General features: G+C 38.9%; 1 protein-coding gene across 1 annotated transcript in view; it reads right to left on the bottom strand.

The window, feature by feature from the left end:
* Positions 1 to 1,011: 1,011 nt before the first annotated feature.
* The window catches only part of SLC25A17 (solute carrier family 25 member 17), a 16,931-nt gene continuing 269 nt past the window's right edge, over positions 1,012 to 17,673 (bottom strand). Inside the window, exons 2-9 of the mRNA XM_041416726.1 lie at positions 13,927 to 13,987; positions 12,868 to 12,934; positions 10,316 to 10,467; positions 9,151 to 9,267; positions 8,296 to 8,441; positions 6,286 to 6,381; positions 2,069 to 2,151; positions 1,012 to 1,616 (exon numbers count right to left, since the gene is read on the bottom strand). Of these exons, the coding sequence (XP_041272660.1) occupies positions 1,469 to 1,616; positions 2,069 to 2,151; positions 6,286 to 6,381; positions 8,296 to 8,441; positions 9,151 to 9,267; positions 10,316 to 10,467; positions 12,868 to 12,934; positions 13,927 to 13,987 (870 nt within the window). The 3' untranslated portion in view covers positions 1,012 to 1,468. The remainder of the gene's footprint in view (positions 1,617 to 2,068; positions 2,152 to 6,285; positions 6,382 to 8,295; positions 8,442 to 9,150; positions 9,268 to 10,315; positions 10,468 to 12,867; positions 12,935 to 13,926; positions 13,988 to 17,673) is intronic.

The following is a 17,673-nucleotide window of genomic DNA, read 5'->3' as shown; positions in this document are numbered from 1 at the left end:
CTACCGACTCCAAATGTCTGATTAAAAACACCCAAAAGACAGCAGACTACCTTTCCACAGGGCACCTCATTTCAGTAAAAAAAGGCATTTTCACTGAAATTTTCAGAATTGTGATTCATTCTTTTCCAATGGGTATAATTACAGCTCACTGCACTTTTTTATTCTTACTTGCCTATGTAAATCCTACTTGGACTCAAAGTCAACCAGCATTGAATTAAGGGCATTCTTCTTGCATAGACAGTCTCAATACTCTTCAAAGAGGGCACTTACTCTTGTTCAAAATACATTATCTGCAGAATTATTTTACAATTTAAATCTTAAAATTGACTCAATTCAGACTCCAGAAACAGGTGCCATTTTGCAATTCAGTAACGTATTTCCTGCAGCATTCAAGCCTTCTCCTCCTTCTAGACATTCCTGGTGTTAAAACTGCCATGAAATTTTTCCATACTTGAAATAGAAAACTGTTCTTCAGAACAATCCTACTGCCAACTTAACAATTGACAGAGCACAATTTAATTTGGACTTTAGGGTCTAGGAATACTGACCAAAACTATGCAAAAAGAACATACACATGTTAGAGCATACACATTTTAGGCTTTATGGTCTGGGAATATCAGTGGAAAAATAAATAAAGCACATTTTTGAGCAGGCATAGCACTTCTGAAGCAGTGCCCCCTGTCTACATAAGAACATGGTGTGAATTCACATATTCTCACAAAGAATAGAGTCACAAAACTTCACGTATTTCTGTAGCAAGCCCATTTTCTTGAGGCAGCTTGAGGGACTCAGCTTGAAAAAGCAAGAGGTTATCTTCCTCATATATAGCCAGTATCTGCATTCAAAATTTTCAAGATTCAAAATAGCTGTATTCAAGAAGACAGACTGCACACTCACTTGTAATATCCATTCCAGCAGTTCAGAGACCTCACCACCAGGTATCTGGGGCAACATCAGATCCTGTGCCACAAACATACTTGCAGGTAAAAGAAAACCATGCCAAAAATGTTATTCTTTATTAGTTATTTTAATGAACCAAATATGAAGAGACAAACACAGGTCAAGGAAAATAACACAAAACCAGCCCCACCAGCTGCTGACAGAAGATAAAGATACAAGAATAGTTGAGGACAATTTGAGGGCAAAGAAGAAAGCATAGTGAGAGATAATCATTCTTGCCAAGAATATCAACCAAATCACATAATAGTTTAAATTTCATGTCAAGTGTTTAAATAAGGTCTCTGGTTTTTTTCTTAACACAGTGAGTACACAGAACAATAGGGAATAGGCTATCCCTGAATTCGTGGCAACAGGTCCTATAGAGCATATTCCAGATTTCTCCAAATACTGGAGATAAAGGTGGCTAAAAAGAGAAGCAGAGAAAGCAAGGACCCTTTGTTTTACCCAGCCAGGTCTCAGAAATGGAATGTGTTTTCCAGACCCCAGAATCTTTGGCATAGGTTCCTCTTCAATGTCTGCGCGAGTGCTTCAATCCCATGACTGTGAAGGTTGCTGCAGTCAGTTTCTCATACACCAGAAACATAAGAGCAGCAGTAAGGACTGTCTGCAGGAGCTTTGCTTCAAGGCCTTTGTAGAGTCCCACCAACCCAAAACGCCTAAGGAGGAGAAAAAAAACAACAAGAAAACAAGCATGAATAGCTTTCTGTAAGTAAATCAGTACAAAGAGGAGTCAAAAACTTAATAACCAACTGTAGGAACTTTAAACCCATTCGTGACCTTGAGCCAGCTGTGTTTAATAATATTTTAAAGAAAAAAAATCTGCAGAAATTTAACGTCTTTTGTGCAATAAACCTGCTTCTTTTCAATTTGAGAGGTGAAATGAATTAGTATCCATATGTATCCTTGATGTCACTTACTGTACAGACATTTAGGAGAATTTGGGTTTATGGGCTTACTCTACAATTTATTACAAAAAACAGGTTAACTCAAATGTCAAGTTTAAGGGAGGAAAAGGAAACAAAACCCAGAACCCAGCAACATTTTCAAAATATTAGTAATATTCAAGTCTTCTCTATCATGGTAGGATAAATAAAATGGGAAAGCTCACCTCACTCTCTGTTGAAGAAGGTAAAGAACATTTCTAAGACTGCCCAGTGTTCGGTTCTCTGGGTTCAACCTGTGACGTCCAAACTGAAAAAAAGGAAGAATATTTTGCTGTACTATTTCCCCACTGTGCTTGGCAGAGACCATCATACATGCATGAAATCTGGAGAGCCTACCCTAAACCTCTAAACATTTTCCACATTACATAACTACCAGCAGAGAACAGAGGCCAAAGCTCACACTGCAAACATTAAAACTGTACATACTACTGTAATTTAGTTTGGTTTTAGAATGGATTCTAACAAATATTTCCTCTCTTTCTCTTCCCCCAGTTGGTCTGGGGGAAGCAGTTTTCAAGATCTCAATAGCATAATTTGCAGAGTCTTAGTAGGGATATGACACTCAAAGCAAGTTCTTTTTGGCTTTCTCACTTTCATTTCACAAAGATTCAGACCCTCACACATCTGCAGATCATTACTCCATTGAGACTGCATAGTCAAACACAAAATTTATCTGCCCAGCAATGCTCTTGGAGCACTTATGTGTGAACTGCTGTGGAAGAAATCAGAATTGTTTCATCTACCTACTTGGCCTAAATAATATTTATTTTTTACTCACTACACTTGCTTATCCCCAAGCTGGTTTTCAGTAGGCACAATAGCTGCTGCTGTAGAGTTAAACTAGCAATTTCAGCAACTCCTTTTCTAGCATTCATTGATACTTGTATCTGATACAGGTTGATAGTACTGCCAGCAAGCTGTAACTATGAATTATTAATATACAAGAGTTGCACACTTGTATTTGTAACAGCACAACCTAATAGCTTTGAAGACTGTATCAAGCTTCTGTGCTAAGAAAGGTGAACTTGAGCAAGTGCATGTTGGATCAGTTTTTTCCCAGAACATGTCGAGGCAACTGCTACTTCTTACATGTAAGAAATTACCATTGACAGTAGGTAAAGTATGCCACCTGATTTAGGCAGCTCAGGAATTTTAAGAGAATGTTAGGATGATAGAGGTTCCTTTACTATGTGTTTTAATGACTTGAGTGGAAACAGCAGCAACAGAATGCTAGTGGGAATCTCCTGTTATTAGGTAAATATGCACTCAAAACCCACAATCTTCTCAACAGCAACTACCCATTTGATATTGACAAATCAATGTTAAGAACTATTGTCACAGACTCAGACATGCCCCCCAGAAATTGCTAACTAGGTTCCAAGCTACAGTGTCAGTCACTGCCCAGATTACTCACAGGCTTCCACACTACACCACCATTAGGCCTCATTCTCCTCTTTTCTCCACCACTGGACAATTTTTATACTACAAACAAAGGGTCACTAACAGAGAAGAAAATCATTAATTTTTCACTAGGATGTTGTGGGAATCCTTAAAATCAGAGGGTTTTGGGAAAGCATATTTAAAATCAATATGCTTTTAAATATGCTTTTGGAAAAGCATATTTAAAATCAATATGCTTTTGCTTTGTGTGATCGGTCAAAAAACTTTTAAAGTAAGTTGTAACATCAAGTTCTTTGTCTGCTGCCAAGGATGTGAGCTGCTAGCATCTTGCCATTGTCATAACCATGTAATGAGACTGATGCTGGAAAATAAAACAGCTCAAGGTGCGTTCCTCAGCAGTCCCGTCCCGTTTGTGATTTGTACACAGATCCCCAACCAACAATAGATGTTAACACTTCAGTGTTTACTGCAGAAGACTTCCCAAAGGGGTTAGCATTCTCTATGAAAGAGAAAAAATACTCCCGTTTTAAAGAGAACTTTTTCGATCAGGGATCACTGAGAACACCAGTGGTATTGCAGTACCTCCAGAGGCAAATTTATGTGCTCTTTACTGACATAAGCTTACACAGGCTAAAGAACAGTTTCACTGCATAATGAGTAACACCAGTGTCACAGTTTTAATAACTGGGAGAAGGACATAGCAAATGGCAAAGCTGGAAGCTGCTACCACTGTCAATTACACAGGATAACTGTTCATTATATGACAGTAAGAAGAAAACTGTGCCAAAGAGTTGAAAGCAAAGGTGTAGAGACTTTATTACAAAAAGCCCTAATAAGTTCCAAAAAAGAGTAAGCTTCTAAAGGCTGAAGGTTAAAAAAAAAAAAATCCTGTACTAGTTTGATGACAGAACTTAGTCATGACATTTAAGTTTATATGAATTATATTGAGCTTATATTAGCTTGTGTGCAAATCTGCTAAAATTGTTTTAAAAAACACCTGCAACGTTTTGGTTTTTTTTCAAGTATAATATTAGTTCTGGAAAGCCTTTACTCATAACCTTTTTTTTTTTAAATCACTTAGTGAGTGATAATAACTTTTGGTTTTTTTTCAAGTATAATATTAGTTCTGGAAATACTAAGCCTTTACTCATAACCTTTTTTTTTAAAATCACTTAGTGAGTGACAATAACTTCATCAACTAGAACAATGCCAACTTTAGATTAGAAAACACATCACAAAATAGAGCAAGACTGAACTGGACAGCACAGATGTCACAGCCACACATTTCTGCTGTCCTTGACAGATGTGTTCAGGGCTCCTGGCTACTTTTTCACAGAGCAGAGACAGAAGTCACCCCCAGTGATTGCAGAACTAGAGAGAGGGTCCTTGTGCTCCCCATCATCACAGGAAGATGGACTGGCACTGAATTTTTTTTGTTGTTTTTGTTTTTTTATTATTTTTTACACTGTCATTAAAAGTCAGAAGAATTTGTTCAAAAAGCTAAATGGAGACAGAAAAGACACAAAGCCTCAAGACTGTAACCACTTCTCTAGGAACCATGAAAAGAAGGAGAGCTGAAACTGTGGCTGCAGCCCCACATAACCTGCACTGCTGTGCAATGCTAAAACAGAGCACTCCAACTTTCCTTCCAGCTCTCCTTCACACCAGGAGGAAACAGGAGCACCACAAATTAAAAACAGACTGATGTTGCAACTTATCCAAACAGAGCTATTTTTGCTTAAATGTTTTTCTGTATCTGCCACTCCAGTAACAGAAGTCTGTTATTACTTTAGCTACTACTGAGATGTGCCCAGGCTGTTAAAACAGGATAAGGCATTGAAAGAAAGCACTAGTTCAGCTGATCAAAAATTATGAAAACTTCAGAAAAGATGACTGCTGACAAAGTTACACAATAACTATATTCAAGCCCTCTTGCTTTGAAATACAGCATCCTAACTATCTTTTTACAGGTTACAAGAAATCAATTTATTACACTCTAATTAGAGGTACAAATTATTATAAAACTTGCTTGAAAATGACTTTTTCCAGATAACAATTAACATGAAAATTCCCTTATTAGAGAGGTCTGAAAAGTGATACTCTTAGCATGGAAGGCTTGTTTTCAGTAATTCAACTCATTCTACAAATTTGTCCAAGTTTTAGAACATACACAATGGCTTTACTGTACAGGCAAGTAAAGGCTCCTCCTTACTTAGGAAAATATATTTCACTTATTAATATTTAACTGTTACAGAGTTTAAAACACACAAATTAAAGTACAATATGCTTACACATGGCCAGGTCTCCTTCCCTCCTACTCCCCAGTTTTGTCTTGTGTCAACATTACAACAATATTGGTACACTCTGAAGGCAGCAGCATTATCCAGCCTATGTACAAATTGCAAGTCAGAATAAATGCAAGTGTTTCCATTACCACTACAATTAGCCTACATGGCCAGCAAGTGGTTAAAGGTATTATTTATGAGGGAGCTCAGCTTCCCCAGATGAATCACATTCTGGACACTGACAAGGTCAGACCACCATCTGAACAACAAAACCAATGAATAGAATTTTTTTTTTTTTTTTTATTACCATAGGTCATCTGGAAACAGACTGGTTTTAGAAGATTTAATTTTAACTTTCCACTTGACACATTTTCCATTTATATGTACATTTAAAGAAGTAAATGTACATTTTGGTAGTGCCTAGAAGCAGTTCAGTGCATCAGCTTCTGTGGGATACTGCACCAATACCATACACTGGCAATCCTACCAGCTACTTGAAACAAATGTGCACCAGTACACCAAGCTCAGTCAAAACCAAAGAGGAAATCCATTCTAATCAGTGACTTGCACTGGGAAAAATGCCTCCCAAAACAATGGGTCCATTAACACAAATAAAAACAAGGTATGTGAACAAGGCTTGCATGATACAGACCATGTCAGAGGCAGAGTTGAAATGAAATGAAATGCTTACTTACGCGTAGAATTGACTGTACTGTCTGCAGAGGATAAGTGAGGGTGGTGGCAACTGCTTTGGCTATTGCACCAATGACAAAAGCATCCAAAGATGTGAGCTGTTCAATAGATAAAGAACAAATTTACTTCCACATAGTAACAAAATAGCCCATTTGTATTTGAGAATTCTGTACTGGTACCTGCTACCAGATTATCTAAGGATCTTTGGCATAAAGATTGCATGAAATCTCAGGGTCTTCTCATTTTAAAGAGTTGGTCATGGTTCAATTAATTGACTTTCCCACATCTTAAGTTTATTTGTAAATTCCACCTGTTTTTGCATTCCTCAATATAACTAGACTACTAAAACACAGTTGATATAAAGCCACACAATTAGACCACTTCAAAGCACCAAGAGTAGACAAAAGATAAGGAAGTATCATTTAAACATAACATCAATCAATAAGCATCTCAGTTTTTGCAACAGTGCAAACAAAAAAGTCATATGGTGCTTGTAAAAAGGTGACAGCGACAGATTCCTTGAACATCACTCTATATTCCTGAGACACAATCACTACACTCCCAGGCAGAATTTTAGTCTTGATGCTATAGGCTAAAAATCTCACTCTCTTTTAGTTAAAAACCCCTGCTGAAGCTCCAAAGCTCACACTGCTCCAGAATACACCAAATACATTGTTACAGCCTATGCTGATCACTGTGCATCTCAGTCTAACAGTGTGAATTAATCACTGAACATAAGTAGATGCCCATATCAAAACACACTCAAAACATATTCTAAAATATATTGATTGCAATCAAAAATACACTCACACATGCACATCTTTAAAAAGGTCAACCTGATATATTTAGGACAACCAGGAAATGATCAAATAGGAAGAAAAATGTTTTTCAAAATAAGAATTATCATTCCTAGCTGAAAAAAAAAATTATACCCCCTCTTCACTGATCATGGACAAAGAAATGCCCTAATTCAAGGTGGAACTAAGTAATTTAAAAGAAACAACATACTTATTTATGTATTTATTACATAAATGTGTTTCTTTTAAAAGAAACATATTTATGTAATAAATGCATAAGTATGTTGTTAGCCAACAAGAAAATAACAATGTGGCTGGAAGCTAAGCTCATCATTCAAAAAATGTGCATAATGTAACAGAGTAGATCCATTAGGTACAAAAGGGGTGCTACAGCTGCAGTATTAACTAAAGGCAGTACAAAAACCCAAGCCTCATTGATGATGCAAAATTTCATGTAAAAATAATCTCACTATGTCTTGGGGAAAAACAAGATGGCTTGGTAACATACTGGTATGACCTAACATTCTAAAATCACAAATTAACAGCAAAGCATCCTAAAGATATATTATGTTATGACATTATCTGAAAATGTAATACAAACGCTTTCCAGTTTGCTGGAACATAAAAGGAACATGAGTTTAGCTGAGATTCTATATCTGATATAGACAAGGAAAAATAATAAGGAAAAAGAAGAGCAGTATAAAGCAGGGATAGAAAAGTGATTGTACTTCTATTTACTAAATCAGGAAGGTTTGGTTGCAATGTTATGTTTAATTCTAGTGTCCATCCTTGGAGAAATTATATTAAAATATTGAGGTCTTCAAGAAAAAAAAAAGGTTATTATTTACTGCAAAAACAGTTAAAAACAGACTTCGAAACAGTTAGTATGTAAATACTTATAAAAGATACATTACAATTGAAATCTCTACTTTAAATCAAGACCTGTGAACATATGCAAGCAAATGTGAACAACAGGTTCAGTTCTATTTTTACAGGTAGAAGAATTTATTACAGGAATCTCTTCCCTAGGTACATGAAAGATTCCCATCTCATTTCATGATGCTGAACCCTTTTTAGACAAACTAATTCAAAAAACCAGTTGAAAATACAAGAACCACAACCAAATCCACATTCTGAATTTGTTGAAATGATGCGTATCAAAAAACCTGTCTTGTAACAGAGCATGTTCATCACCTGGCTTCAAAGCATACTCACTTGCAGCTGCTTTTTCAAAAGCTTTCGTTTAAAGCCTTCATAAAACATAAACTGTATGGCAGGATTGAAGACCAGCAGCAAGGAGGGGAAAGTGCCATTCCACAGAGCTAAGACTCCTTCATCTCGTACTATTTGATGAAAAGCATCTGCAACAAAAGGTGAGAAAAAAAAATCATTAACATTTTGAGTACAAAACTCTGAATATAAAAAATATGAGAAATTACTCTTAAAGCCTAATACTCAAAGAGTATAAAAATCAACTGCAGTCCTTTATGTAAGCATTTTTAACTTCCATTTTAATCCAGAAGTTAACAGAAAGGTAGTGACAAAGGAGGTTCTTGTTTGCACCACCATTAACATAAACAAAACTTATCATCTGCACAAGCAGCCCCCTCCTTTTTCTTTTTACAAGTGTGGCATTCACATTCAGGTCTTCCAAACCTTCTTCAAAATAACAGTAAAGTTTATTTGGTTGGCTGGTTTTAAAAGGAGGACAGCCTGAACATGTGAGTGATTAAGAGATTAAGGTGAGTGAAGTTTAATTTTCAGACTGTCTGTCCAAATTCAGACTCCCAGCTACCACTTCATGGGGCTCACTACTGCTCCATTATCTGTATGATAACATACCTGCCCTTGCAAAAGGTATTTTAGTTACAGGAGTGCACACTGCAAACTCTTTAACTACCATCACAAATAGCCAAGTCCAGTTTCCTGTAAAACTCAATGACTGCAAAGTGACAGAGTAGAATAGAGATCACAGGGTGAAATCAGTTACATGAACTCAAGTCTTTGAAGTCCTTGATACATTTCATTTCATGAACTTCTCTTTGGCTGAAGACAACAATAGGTGCTTACCTATTATACCTCTGTAATTGGTTGGTACAATGTCTTCATTTCTGAATTTTGCTCCCTGCAGCTTCAGGCGTGTGTTCACTACCCAGAGAGGGGTGGTCAAGAGAACATTCACTACTCCTAATGCAAAACACAACACAAAGAAAATCAGCATGAAAAAGAAGATTTCAAATGTTTACTTATCCCCTTTTCTCCCCCTGATTCACATGCTACTGAAATTTCTGGTAGGAAGAAGGAATAAAACTAACACAGCATATGGGAAAAGTAAATGGTAATTCGTACCCTAATTCCTGTAGCCTTTGTTCCAAAATATATTCACACAGAATTTTACCACAGACATATAGCCAGCTAAAGAATTTCCTTCCTTACTTCCACCAGCTATTCAGACAGTCATTATACCTACACTGAAACTGTAAGAAACTACCAACTGCTCCCCAACCGCCCCCAAAAAAAAAACCCAAAACCAGGGGTCTTTTTTACAGGTTGGTTGTTTTTTGGGTTTTTTTTAATCAGCTTGATTCTATGCATTTGCATGAGCAATAGTCCCTGAAGAATAGCATTGGCATACACAAAGCCCACAGTGGTAACTTTTCACACTGGGTGTGCTAGGAAAGTCACTAATGTTATCATCCCTTCAAAGAAGGCACTGCAGCATCCACGTAAGAGGACAGAACAAAAATGAACATATGGTCCCACTGGACCTGCATTAATCTAGGGACTTCCTGTCACTTTCAGGTGACAACCCAAAACCAAGTCTGAAAACTGACTGAACCCAAATGCTTACATTAAAATTTCTTACCATAATTGAAATTATTTCAAAATTGGCATATATCTTCTACCCTGAAAAAACCTCAGCTATCACCTCTCCCTGACACTTGTCTTCAGCATCTTAGTGCTGATGCTTAGATACCTGGTAAGCACCACATCAGACACAAATATCATCCTAAGCCACAAGAGCACTGTGTTTTGTGCCAGAATTTACAACAGGAATGGTTTATGCATCTTCTTAGGAGGCAGGGATGACACAGAGGAGCAATCAGAAAGAAGCAGGTCTACAGTGGGAGGGGTGAGCACTCCGTGTGGCCTCCAAAGGACTTCATAAAGAAGATAATTAGATAGAATATACCAAAAGTACATTCCTGACACAATGGAGATTTTAAAGTATTACCTGCAACAACCCCAAGAACCAAGTCTTTTCCAGTGGTCGAATGCTGACCTTTGACCCAGAGGGCTTTAAGACTATTAAATGTATAAAAATAAACAAAATTGGAGCAGCAAAGGCTGGAGATAACAGGGAACCATCCTCGATATGGTGCCAACCTAATGGAGAGCAAAAAGTCACAGTAAGAATCAGCAAAGTATTTATGTGATCTGGCTGATTTTATGTGTTGGTGGAGGATCTCAGAGATACAATGCTGTACACTACAGGAAGTACTACTTAGATATGTCTTTATCAGCAATGGTAACAAACCATACTTAACTCCTGAGTAAGGAAAAAAAGTATCTGGATTCTCACACAAAATCTAAAAATTGAAGACTAGTTACTGAAATTCATATACTGCTCCTAGGAGAGTCTGGCAAAGGATGCAACCTGGGGACAGAAGATACACAGGTGGGAAGAATTTCTAACAAATGCCTTACTGTAAAATCTAGGGCAAATCAGTCAAGTAAGTAAGAAAAAGACACTACCTAGTTAAATTTAACTAGATTAATCACAGACAAAAAAACTGAATACCATCTAAACCCATCTTGATTTAGGAAACATCTGCCTAACAAAGCTCCCTTCTCTGACAGGCCTGATGATCCTGTAAAACAGGGACACTTCAACAGCTGTCCTACATTCCCAACATGTTCTACAACACATCCAAAAAAAGATAATGATACACACCTTCACTGGAGTTGCACAGAACAGGTAGAGAGCCAATATCATATTAAAAGCATAAAAAATCACCCCAACAGCAGTAACTATGGAGGCTCTTTAAGATTCATTAAATACTGGGAGTATGTAAAATTTAAGGATCTCCAATAAGACTGTAAAAGATGCAAGGCTGGTAAACACCATATCTGACTTTTCTTAAAATGTAAATGCTACTTTTTCATCTCAAATCCATTGAGTGCTTCTCCCTCCCAGGTAGCTGGGAATACACCTTATTGTTACAACTGCTTCTGAAGCTACAGGCTTAGCTAACCATACAGTTACAAATTAACTGATTAGGCAGCTGTTCATAAACCAAATTAAAACAATTCCTATATTACCTATCTCCCCTGTGCTGGAAAAGAAAGAGAGAAACATCCTCTAGGGATTATGTCCTCTAACTGAGTATTAGTTTGGGCTTGGTTCATTTATTAAGAACGATTTCTGATGATTTTCAAATTTGTAGTACAAAACATGAAACTAAAACAAAACCCATGACTTTATTTAATTACTTAAGTTGTCAGTAGTAGCATCCACGATTCATTGCAATCTTGAGAAAAACCTGGTGTACACTAGTGAATACCTTTCAGATCACTTAGGAAAGGATGGAAGTGCAGGGAAGAGAGCTGTTTGATAAACTTCTGCAGGAAGTCCTTTAGGTCAACCTATTTGCTTTATCTAGACAAGAGAAGCAGCCTCACAAAATTATGGTAATGAGACAAGACTCTACAAGCTAATGCGAACAAGATGTTTATGATCTCACATCATATTTCAGATTAGTTGTTGTTTGGACTTTTTTTTTGTTACTTCAGACACTTCTCTAAATTAGTACCATTGCTTTGCTAGGCCTTTCCAATACCTTTGGAAAAAGCAATGTTGCTCTCTTGCCAGAGCTACTGATTTTTCTCTTTCGTAGGCAAAGTAGGATGACCACTTTTGCAGTCTTTCCACCTCGGTTAACTACGTCATTTTTCTTTTTCACTTTTTTCTTCTTTTTTTTTTTTTTTTTAAATTGAAGTTTACTTGCCACCCTCATGTGACAGAGGTAATGTGGGAATGTGAACAAGACAGATCAGCTGGCAGAGAACTCCTCATGCATACATCCGCCCAAGTTCAAAGGTGACACAGCATTACGGGCCAAGTTAAACTTTTGTCAGCTTTAATGTCCTGGAAATGCTAGTCTACTTAGGAATTCCAGGGATTCTGTTAGAAAAATACTTCTAACAAGGACAGGCATAAAACTTTGTCCGAGCCAGCTCAGCTCAGACTATGACAAATACTAAAGCACAGCACAGCTGAAAGTTAACTGCTTTTAGACAGATGTTGAATCCCAGCAGCATAAAGTGTCATGTGTTGTTTTCTTCTACATGCTTAGGAGAAGATAAAAACCTTCCAACTGGGAAACATGTCTCAGTTCTCTTGAAAGTGGCTCAGTTGTCCAGGAGTTTCATCTTGGTTATTGAGAAATGGACACACCCAAGAATCCAGGCAGACAAAGCTGGTTGATCAGGTATATGAAGGTACATTTGCATTTCTGAGGAGGCACAGCTACATCACTAATGAAGGCACAGTTACATCACTGAACAGATCAATTGCATAAGGTGCTCAAGAAAGTTAATCTTAGTTAGCTAAAGATGAACATATAAGATTATGCAAGTCATATCACACTTGTGTGGAGACATTTCAATTTGGAATAAAAATCTGTCCACACAGATACATGCTAAGTGTTCCACTTTAAAAGCATATTCAAATTAGTTTTAGAGCTTGTCTACAAGAAGACAAACAGAAAATCAGTATCCACTCACAGGCCTTCTTCTTTGATAATTTCCAAAAGGACAGCCGGTGTTGTCTTTGACTTCCGCTTCTCATCAACTGGAAAGCAAAACAATCAAACTTTTAGATTATTCAAATTTTTAGCACTCTTTTTCAAGTCCTTATCCTTGCAATTCTGAATATACCCTACAAGCACATGTTTCTTCTTCCTCATAAAGGATAGGAATACTCTATTTCTCCTTATTTTCATTTGCTAGGTAAGACTACTTCCTTTTTTTATTCTTCCTCAGACTGACAGGTTCTGCTGAGCTCCAGAGTATCTATAATCACAAGTTCCTAATAGCTGCAACATGAACTGAAAGTAGGTTCCCCCAGAGGGCTAGAATTGGGCCTGCCTAGCTGCTCTCAAAATTGTTCCTCAGACAGCAGACTAGCACCAGTAGCAGAGCAATCTCCTACAGCTCATCTGCAAACAGCTAAGCCTTAGCAAAGCAGCCTCTTTCTGCACTGAAAGCTATTCATTTCTCAGCCACATACTTCTGACGACCTGGCTGATAATCTGCCTCCAGTTCTTAACAGAGCTTTTGTCATAGTTCTAAAATGCTTGCTGAGTCTGTGACTCTTGATTAGAGGACAGAGTTTTAGAACAACACAGTTTCTATCCCAGATGCATTTCTGTAAATATTGGATATTCTTAATCCCAATTCTAACCCTGACTTTTCCCTTTAAAACATCGTCTGGAATAATTCTAGACCTCTTTTTCATTATATTGCCCCTGCATTTTGAAGTGTTCTCAGCAGACAAAAACAACAATGCACAAATATATTCTTGTGCAATCTCGCATCTTTGTTTTTGTCTTTGGTCTTAGATAATCATTTAAAAGCCACAGAGCACGCAGCCTTTTCAGCTAATTAAAATGTTGCCCAACTTTCAAAAGGAAGAGTTACCTTCAGCTGGAAAAACAGTGTTACAGTGACACAAGCAAGACTCCTGTTCATGTAGAACACCCCCTCTACAACCACCCTTACAAATGCCCAGGCCAAGATGAACAGAAATGCCATTGTACAAAGAAACTAAATTTTGACACTTACCCTGAAGTCTAAGCCTAGCTGTATCCAAAGGAAAAAATACAGTCATTGCAGTCATACTGCCCTGAAAAACAAAATAAACTGGCTGTATAGTGTATCAGTTGCTTATACAGTGCCTGCTAGACTCTTTGTAACCCTTCACATCTCACCCACAAATCAGTCTGCTGAGTAAGTTTAAAAAGGGGATAAACCCCACACAACACATTTTTTTGTCCCAGACTTACAAATGAGGGTTATTTTTCTCTTGCATTAGATCAAGCTAAAATAAAAACCATTAAAAGCTTTTTGCCAAAAGAGAAAGTTTTTGAAGCCTGAAAGTTGATGGCAAAGTAGTGGCATCAGAAAATAAACACTGAACCTTCTCTACACCTCCTACTAGACTCAAAAAGGCCCTGGCTCAGTGTAAATGTGTTTTCCATGCATCAGGTTGCTGCTAAAGCTGTGGCACCTCTTCTATAAGCAGCTGTGCAAACTGTTTAAATGGTGGGAAGGTCTGGGATACAGCAAGTCACTCAATGCTGCGTTTAAACTACAGTGCACAGTGTGACTTGAGCTTTTCTACAGCTGTCTTATGCTATACACTTAAGTGAGCTTTGCTTCTGGAAATACTCCAGCTCCTCAGCAGGCTGCCTGGACCTAGCTCTATAACCAGCAACAGAGGATTAACTTTCTGGTGGTGTTTGCACACTAAAACAATTCTGGGTTGAAGCCTTAACCAGACTTAAGTTTCTCCAGTTTTTTAACACCAGGTAGCATACGTAAGACTTGGCCGCAATTACCTGGTTATTTTAACCCATTTAGTTTGGGCTCTTGCCAAAACAGTTCATTCTGCTCTCCCATGTACTTGTCCTGTGTTGTATTATTCTCACCTACCATGTACCCAGCTGGACAGCAAGTGGATTAATGAACCCATTTGACTGACTATTTCTAAAAAGTATATCTCAGTTAGAAGGTTAGTGCCAGCACAAAAAAAGTGCCAGAAAGAGCCATAATGCTCCTCCAAATAGGAGCTGCATTACTGCAATTTTGAAGACAGCCTCAAAACGTAGTTACACCTACGCACAGAACAAGACTGCACAGTCACTACAACTTCCAGCCTTCCCCTGCTGCCATCCTCCCAAAGTGAGATTAATCCTGGATCCCAGTCTCAATGCAATGCACCATGCAGCAGCAACACACACACACCTGCACTCAAAATTAGAAAATGGAAATGAGGAAATAGTCAAGTAGTGTCACACAGGACACAATGGATGTGTGGCCACAAGACACAGAATAGACTATTTCAGTCGGAAAGGACCTGCAATGATCACCCAGTCCTGATGCCCCCACCCCACGTTAAGTGCATTTCCCAAATTCCTCTTAAACCCTGACAGGCATGGGGCACTGACCACCTCTCTCAGCAGTCTGTTCCAGTGCCTGACTGCCAAACTGGCTTAAAACTTACATGGAACTATAGTTCAAGAGAAGGCCACGAGATAACTAAACTCACCTAACAAATCATTGAACATAAAAACCAATTTGTACCCTCTCCCCTTATTTTGCCAAATTGAGGGAAATAGAAAAGCCAATGTTACTTTTCTCCTGGGTTTACAAATGGAACAACTCAACTACATGATGAGGAGGCTGCCAGAAGCATCATATGGAAGAGAGAGAATTTCATGGCTAGAAGAAATGAAAAGAGAGATAAGCAGGACCAGTCCTTTCCCCAACAACAAAAGTCCTCAAAAGGGATTCAAATTCCTTGCTAAACTGCATTGAGACCAGCAGGTACAATTATACTAGTGAGGGCAGAACAGCTGCTGCCATGCATTACCCTGCACTGCTGGAAGGGTGAGGCTTCGCTGTCAGCCTTCCCACACCGCCCTGTCAGCCCTGGATCTCGGCAGGTTGCCAAGTCACATTAGCACTGAATAATCACAGGGACAGGTACGGACTGGCTCGTGTAATCCCAGGCTCTTGGTCAACTGTATTTGCACCCCTGCCTCCTCCAATCTGGCAGCATAACTTTCTGGGCACCGACACAATGATGCAGACACAGACACGAATCTGGCTGAAAAATTACTTTTTCCACTGGGCTACTTCTTCAGTCACATCAGTTCGCTGACCAGTCACAGCACCAGATAAATAACTGTGCCGTAGCCAAGAGGTGGCCAGAACAAATGGCCTGAGGTGACTGCTGCCAAAAGATGTGCGCAGGACCACAGCCTGAAGCTTGATAAATAATAGTAATAACAAAAAAATGTAAAACATATAAAAAAGTTTAACTGCTATTTTTCAGCCAATGAAGCAGCCTGACTGCTCTTTAATACTCCCATAAAATTCTCACCCCTACAGCTTTTGCAACAGGAAGATTATGTTGTAGCTACATGCAGAGTTAAAGAATACTTATGTAATTCAATTAAAGTTCACAGGAAATCAAGCACTGTTTTGTGCTGGGTTTTGGGTGGGTTTTTTTTGTTTTTTTTTACTGTTCACAAAACTATTCCTTCATCTCAAATTTGACTAGGTTGCCTAGAAGGTAGATCAGCTTTCAGTGTATAAGAATACAAATAAAAGTTATCATGTTGCGGTCTGACATGTGCTTTTGATGCCTTAGCTCAACACAGTTCTGAGTCTATGGCTGGATTTATAAGCTTGGTTCACACCACAAACTCTCTTCAAGGGCACAGCCTGACTACAGCAATCTGTATTTGAAGGGAGAAGCTAACAGCAAGGTCTAAAAACTATCACTGACTTCTGTAGAAGCCAGCAGAAGGGAAATGGGTAGTATTTCAATAGTGACATAATTTGAGAAAGCTCCACTTTTTGAAAGTGGAAACAAAATCCCCACTGCCTTTGATGTTTAAGTAAGCAGACTTAAAACAATTTAAAGAGCAGACAAAAATCTTGTGTTTATTTATAATAAAACCAAAACATCCCTTAAAGCCTTGTTTTTCCTTTTAGAATTAGCCTTTGTAATAGAATCACTGAATTGTCAGGGTTGTAAGGAACCCCTGGAGATGACCCAGTCTAACCCCCCCCCACCAAAGCAGTGTCACCCAGAGCAGGTGACATAGGAATGCATCCAGGTGGGGTGTGAATGTCCCCAGACAGAGAGACTCCATGGCCTCCCTGGGCAGCCTGTTCCAATGTTTATCTTTCAATGACATTTAGCAACCTTCATCCTATAGGAGACACGAGGAGTTCTTTCTATCCATCAGCATGCCCAATCCAACATAGTACAGGCACCAAAATTCTTAATCTCTTGCAAGCAGAAGGCTGATTTACTATTTAGAGCTAGCACTCTGAAAGGAAAAATTCAAGGGCTGGACACACTAGGAAATCTACATAAATTAAATGCGACTTTTTAATTTACAAGCGCCACATGGAAAATTAAATTCAGTAATGGACACAAACCTCCTCCGGCTGCACTGTGCTCGCTTTACATTCTGATTAGCACCTATGCGCTGCCTCACCCTGGCAGCTCCTCAGCACTCACGAGGCCGTGGCAGGAGGACGATGCTTGGCGCAGCTCTGCGCTTACGGCTGAGGCGCTGCCCCTCTGCCCCAGCTTAGATTTTCACCGCTGAAGGGATGCCCAGCTGCGGCTGAGGGGCAGCTCCCTGCAGCTCCCGCTGGCTCAGAGGCGGCTCCGGCTGCTCAGGCCCGACGCCGGTCCCCAGCCTGGCCAAGCCCCGCGCCGGTTCCCCGGCCCGTCCCGGCCGAACAAAGGCAGCCGGCGGCCCGCGCCCCCCGCCAGGCGGGCACGGC

This window comes from Onychostruthus taczanowskii, unplaced genomic scaffold, assembly GCF_017590055.1.
Source record: "Onychostruthus taczanowskii isolate IOZ18803 unplaced genomic scaffold, ASM1759005v1 scaffold53, whole genome shotgun sequence".
Lineage (NCBI taxonomy): Eukaryota > Metazoa > Chordata > Aves > Passeriformes > Passeridae > Onychostruthus > Onychostruthus taczanowskii.
The sequence above is the reverse complement of the archived record's forward strand: the minus strand, read 5'-3'. Positions and strand labels throughout refer to the sequence as shown.